General features: G+C 38.0%; 1 protein-coding gene across 1 annotated transcript; it reads left to right on the top strand.

Moving 5' to 3' along the window:
- Window positions 1-326: 326 nt before the first annotated feature.
- TSN (translin) lies at window positions 327-6160 on the top strand. Its single transcript, XM_083374970.1, has 6 exons — window positions 327-466; window positions 2299-2392; window positions 3196-3292; window positions 3707-3822; window positions 4151-4230; window positions 4676-6160. Exons 1-6 carry the CDS (start codon window positions 401-403, stop codon window positions 4910-4912), a joined length of 690 nt encoding a protein of 229 aa, XP_083231096.1. The 5' UTR covers window positions 327-400; the 3' UTR covers window positions 4913-6160.
- The last annotated feature ends 317 nt before the right edge of the window (window positions 6161-6477 follow it).

Raw genomic sequence — 6477 nt, forward strand, 5'->3', positions numbered from 1 at the left:
CCATAAAAATTTCCCGGGCTTGCTGATCTGGGATCTTTTTCTCTTTGGTTGGAACCAAAACTGAGTAGAAGAAGCTCGGACTGGGGTTAGCCCTTCTCGGAGGGCTGCCTCGCGCGCTGCCCGGACAGCGAGGAAGACTTCTGCCCAGGGGCGGAGGGCAACAACGCTGCCAGTCAGTGAGAAAGGCGAACCAGCCCTTTCGGGTTCGCAAGCAGCAATAACTACAACCCGCTTCCCCGTGCCGCAGTCTTTCGGGGAAGGCAGCCCGGAGGACAGGCTCACGCGACGGCGGCCGAGAAAGGACCCTTTTCTGCGCTGAACGCGACGGGAGCGCGTGGCCGCACGTCTGCTTGTGCGCACGGTCCCAGGAGGCGCGAGTCGTCGTCCAGGTGCGGCAGCCATGTCCGTCAGCCAGATGTTCATCGCCTTGCAGGGGGTGCTCACCGCCGACCAGGATATCCGCGAGGTAAGAGCAGGTGGGAGGGGCCCTGGGGCGCCCCCTTCCTGGCATCGGGACTGCAACTCCCAGGATTCCCGGCCGTGGCTGTGAATTTTGGGAATTGCAGTCCTTACCCGTCCGGAGAGGGGGCGGATGCAGATAATGAATTATAAATGTTTCTGATCTCTTTGGAGGGTTCTCGGTGTCATTAGCTCTGTCATTCTAAAAGCGTTATAGCTTTGCTTCTTTCTTTCAGCTGCATATAGTTATTTATATGTGTATTTGTGTTATCATACAAATGCTGTTAAAAGTATTCCAAATTATTCTACCTTGAGATTAAAAGGGAAGTTGCACCTAATACGTTGAAGCTAATCTGCACAGAACAACATTTGACTCAAGTAACTGCAGCCCCACATTTCTTTGATAATATATGTTACGTTCGCTTGGTGTTTTTAAGTGGTCTTAGATGGTCAGAGATTCAAGCAAGTTGTACCTATTGAGAATGCATGTGTGTACACTGGTTATGATGATTCCCCAAATTCCAAAATAAATAACTTTCCTAACTGTAATTATAGAAACTGCTCCCAGCAAAACATTTTAGGCAGTCCAATAATGTGTGGCAATGATATATCAGAGGATTATTTTATACATTTAATTTAAAATGTATTGCAGCTCCTTTAGTGCTGGGGCAGCTTTATTGAAAATCTAATGAAGGAGGAACTATTATCAAACATCTTTGGCAGATTTACTGACCGCTGAAAAACAATTTCTCCACAATAGAGAAAAAATCTAAAAGCTAGATAATATCTTTATTAAGACCAGCAAAAATATCACAAGTGAGTGTGCCACATTTCTGTAGTCCAATAGTATTCATCAGGCAAAATTTTACAAAAAGCGGTAGAGGAGAAGCAAGGAAGTTAAAACACCTTTTTGAAGATTTTTTTTCCACAGAGGTTTTTCACTAAATGTGTTTTGTCTAGGTCAAAAATCACAAAAGCGCATAAATCCCCAACCTTATGTTTTCTGACGGACAATGTACACAGGCATCTTAAACTTAGGAAATAGCAAAAATAAAGAACATCAACAATAAAGATAGAAAGCAGTATTTTAAGGTTGGTTGATGCAATAGATACAAAGTCAAATAGATTGTATCATATTACAAGCAGTCTCCTCACTTACCAACTGCTTCATTTAGCAACTGTTTGAAGTTACATCTGTAAAAATAGCTTTGCAACTAATCCTAACATTTATGACTGTCACAGCATCCTGCAGTCATGTAATTGCTGTTCAGGTATTTTGCAACCAGCATGCATTTAGGACCATTGAAACAGCCAGATGGAAAATGAGGTGGTAAGCCCATTTGCAATCATGTAATTTTCTGCTTAATGGTCTTGGCGCTTAGGATGCAGTTGCTAGTCGCAGTTGTGGTCACTAAGCAAGGACTATCTGTGCTAGTGATGAAGAGAATTGGATCCTCAAAATATATTAGGCCTCTAAAAATATGTAAATCCTTTTCCTGTTGGAATAATAAAATCAAATCATTTAATAGTTTTTGAAGGCATCCAGAAGTGGGTTGGGGGGAGCCTTATTTGTCTAAATTCCCATAAGAATATGCACGTGGATACTTCCATTTTACTCCCAGCTGAGGGTCTTTTATAACATGATTATACGTATAAGCCAAAATGTATCTTATTATCCCACATCCAAGGTTTTGTGTTGTATCTTCAAAGTGATTGGATTGCTTATGGTAAACCAGGTTTGGCCATAACATTAGAAAAAAAGACAAAATTACATTAATCTTGTTTGAAAAGGTTGTTGTTTTTAACAATCACGCTCAGAGAATTTATTATCAAATACAGGAGATTAGGAAAGTTGTTCAAGCTCTGGAGCAAACTGCCCGGGAAATTTTGACTGTGCTTCAAGGAGTCCACCAGGGTTCCGGATTTCAGGACAGTAAGTCCGCCTTTGTTTGTTGCATGCAGTATATCATGCTGTTGGGAAAGAATGGAAAATGTATTAATGCCACAAAAGTAGTCACCGCCAAGTAAGGTGGGGAATGTATTTTCTGACTCAAAATGGCCTTGCATTTGTTTGTCAGAAATATGGGGACGTATCTAACGTAATCCAGTTTAGATATTTAGCCAGTCAATAATTACTTTTTTTAAACAGAGTTAAATACCTGATACATCATTTGAATGGTGTGATAGCAAAATGTTTCTTAAGCCTTGAAAATTTAGGAGGGGCTGCAATTGGTTCCCAATGCCCTCTTCTAGTGTCCCGATTGTGTAGATGAATTTCAGTGCCTAGTAGCCGCTAAGAAACAGAAGTATGATTTTTCCTGATCATTTTTGGCAGAATTTTTTTCAAGGTATATAAAAGTTCTTTTAGAATGAATATACCAATGTGCATAGAAACAGAAGCACATGCATCTCAAAAGCTGCTTCCTCAGAAATCCTACTCAGCCACTTTGGTGAGTCAGCATCTGCCTGCTGGGGTCCTTAGCCACTAAAAAGAGACAGAAAAAGGAAAAAAATAAGCTGCCTGTTGCAGAAGGTTTAATTTCCCAGCTTAAGACATAAAAGGGCTAGACCAAAATTAGTCATCACTAATTTGTTTCATTTATTTGAGAATGGCTAATCTGGACCTATTTCTTTTAATTCTGAATTTGTTTTGTTTTTTCACAGCTCATGAGTTTACGCTTGAAGCATACAATTTAAATAGCTTTTTTAAAACTTGCTATTTTCTTTTAATTTCAGTACCAAAGAAATGTCAGAAGGCTCGAGAACACTTTAATACTGTTAAAATACATCTGGCTTCTCTGAAAACAAAGTTTCCTGCAGATCAATATTACAGGTTAGTGATTTCCTCCCTTCCCTTCCCTCAGTACACATTTGACACAGGATAGATTTCAAAAGGGGGGGAAAAAGATCTGCTAAAAGGTAAAATTATTATTAGAGGGAGCTAATTCTGAACAATTATTTGCTGTATTAATCTTTAATGTTTGTATGTTAAATAATAAATGTCTTGCTGTGCAAGAAAAATTATTTGAGAAATAATTGTGGGTGGGTTATAGGTTAATAAGAATAATTTAGCATTCTGGGGCTAATCAGAATGTAACTTATTGCATTCAATAGAAGAGCAAGGTGCACGTATATTTTCCTATTGATGTTTGGTTATACAACCATTGAAACTTGGTAAGCATTACCCTGGTATCGTTAAAAATGCTCATAAAATGCCTATATTTCAATCAGGTATTTTTCCGTACAGATTTCATGAACACTGGAGGTTTGTGCTCCAACGACTGGTGTTCTTAGCAACATTTGTTGTCTATCTGGAAACAGAAACCTTGGTGACACGGGAAGCTGTTACTGAAATTCTTGGAAGTAAGTTAATAAGACTTAGATCAGTAGTTCCCAACCTTTTCTATACCCTGCGCCCTTAGAATGCTTCTGATATATTCTCACACCCCTTACAAAGGTTCAAAATAACAGTAACAAATTATGCATATACACTATAATTTTGAAATGTCTAAACCCAAGTTTTCACATCCTCTGGAATATCATCTTGCACCCCCAGGGGGTGTGAGCACCCCCGGTTGGGAACCCCTGACTTAGAGGAAGGCTTAACATGGCATTAGGAATCTCAAGTTTGTTAATTGCCAAAATAGTTTGCCTAATTATTTTTGAATTCATATTTTTTTTTCCTTTTCAGTTGAAGCTGAAAGAGAAAAAGGCTTTCATCTGGACATTGAGGATTATCTTTCTGGAGTATTGACTCTTGCAAGTGAGCTGGTAGGTGGAATATTGTACAGCTACATTGCTTGCCTAATAGAAGAAAACAGCAAGTTAATGCACGGATAAAGTTAGTTTGGTCTCTTCTGGCCAGGTATTCTCTAGTTGGAAGAGGCAATCTCAAATGTTAGCTAAAAAATTCTGGGAAGTGTAAAATCTCAGTTTATTTGGAGGATAGCAAGAAGGTACACCTAAGTGGCACTATTTGTTTCCTTGCTGGTTGGTTGATTGATGTTGTTAGCCTTTCCTATTGTCTGATGGGCAAGATTTTAATTAGTAAAGTTTTTAGTTAAAAGGCTTTTTGAGGTACTTTCCAAATACCTGGATTTCAAGTTCACGCTTTCTGAAAATAATTGGGGCTGCATATTTGTGTCCTATTAACATACAGGTATTACAGTGGAATTCCAGCAAGGCATAACAGGCTTCATTCTGTTTTATTTAATAGTCTAGGTTAGCAGTGAACAGTGTGACAGCTGGGGACTACTGTCGGCCACTCCGAATCTCTGTTTTCATCAATGAGTTGGATTCAGGATTCCGCCTGCTCAATTTGAAAAATGATTCCCTGAGGAAGCGCTATGATGGCCTCAAGTATGATGTCAAGAAAATAGAAGAGGTGGTTTATGACTTGTCAATCAGAGGACTCAGCAAAACAGCAACCGGAGGTGCTGGTGAGGAGAAATAGAAAAGGCCTCACTGAACTGCATTCAAGATTACCTCAGTAATGTGGCCAATGAAAGAGAAGCTTTAACTGAGCTCTCTAGTAGTAATGTAGAAGAACCATAAGCTACAAATTATGTTTTCCCCCAACTGAACACTTAGTATATGTCTGAAACTATTCTGTAAATGCCCATCTAGTGGAGTGTGTTTGCAGGATAAGTTACCATGATATAAGCCACATTTGTGAATTATGTCCTTTATTGTCTCATAGTCCTGAAATTCCAAACATGGAAATCAGTTGCTACTGTATTTTAGTATCAGGTTGAACTGAATCTTTCTGGACCCGTCCATAATTCACATTTAGTACAATAAATGCTCATTTTAAAATGAGCACTTGGTTTCAACATGTGTAAATATGTTTATCATGAAAATGAAAAGAGAATGCTTCATTTTCTAGTTAGATTGTGAGATTTCAGATTTAATGTAATCAGTTTAATAAGTAAACATGTTAGGAATTTATTTCTAAATGATCATTATATAATACACTGTATTCTGAAATAATCTGATTCTTAAACATTAGAAAGAACTGTGAACCATTCCTAATACATTTATATGTGTATTCTTAGTCTATATCCAGTTTTTTTACATTTTTGAGAACATGAAAATGTGTGTGTGTGTGGTTTAGTAGAGGGCAAAGGGATATAAACAATTAATGTGCTTGGAATCTGCACTTTGAGTCAGGCCGTTAGCAGTCCATTTCATTTTAAGTGGTCCATTCAGTTTAAAACAAGGTTCTAAGTAGATCTTTAGCAAACAGGTAAGAGAAAATTGTCATCTAAATCTTAATTATGCTTATCTAAATGCAGGTTGTTTTTATTCAATTCGTTTCCAGCAAATAAGATCACAGCCTTAAAATAGTAAGATGCAGATGTTAAGCAAGCTGAGTTTATACTGTCACTTACTCTGCTTTCTCTCCTATGTTAATATTTGATCGTCATCTTCGCTGTCATTCAGGCATAAACTACATACTGTTTCTGAAATGTACAGCAACATGTTTCTGTTGATCATTTTACATACACGTTTTATGTCATTCTCCATTGTCTGTTTTTTGTTTTTGAGAAAGATTATCTCCCAAAGAATTAAAAAAATGTACTGATATTAGCTTCCTTGTTTATAATGTTTTTCCTTGTTCTGGTTGCTGTTTTTGAAATGTTCAATTGGAAGCAAAAACTTCCTTTGTTAAAATTGGTAAATAAAAATAGACATTTTTTTAAGCATGGAATATGCTTGTAAGTCTGTGATTTATAATAATAATAATAATAATTTTATTTATATACCGCCCTTCTCCCGAAGGACTCAGGGCGGTGAACAGGGCAGATATATAAAAATACAAAAATACAAAAGTTAAAAGAATTAAACATATGCCCAACTAAAAACAATAAATACATATATTAAAAATGACAATAAAAACCCAACCCATCCCCCATCAGGCAGGCCGGCTTGTTCAAATAAGAATGTCTTCAGATCGCGACGGAAGGAGCGAAGGTCGGGCGCCATCCGGAGCTCAACCGGCAACCGATTCCATAGCTC

Source organism: Vipera ursinii (genome assembly GCF_947247035.1).
Source record: "Vipera ursinii genome assembly, chromosome: 1".
In the NCBI taxonomy this organism is placed as follows: Eukaryota; Metazoa; Chordata; class Lepidosauria; order Squamata; family Viperidae; genus Vipera; species Vipera ursinii.

What these genes read in the sequence shown, in the direction of transcription:
- TSN (XM_083374970.1), top strand. Translation starts at nt 401, where the DNA reads ATGTCCGTCAGCCAGATGTTCATCGCCTTGCAGGGGGTGCTCACCGCC. An exon ending in CCGACCAGGATATCCGCGAG is followed by an intron (nt 467 to 2,298) that starts GTAAGAGCAGGT and finishes TATCAAATACAG; the next exon opens with GAGATTAGGAAAGTTGTTCA. An exon ending in TGTTACTGAAATTCTTGGAA is followed by an intron (nt 3,823 to 4,150) that starts GTAAGTTAATAA and finishes TTTCCTTTTCAG; the next exon opens with TTGAAGCTGAAAGAGAAAAA.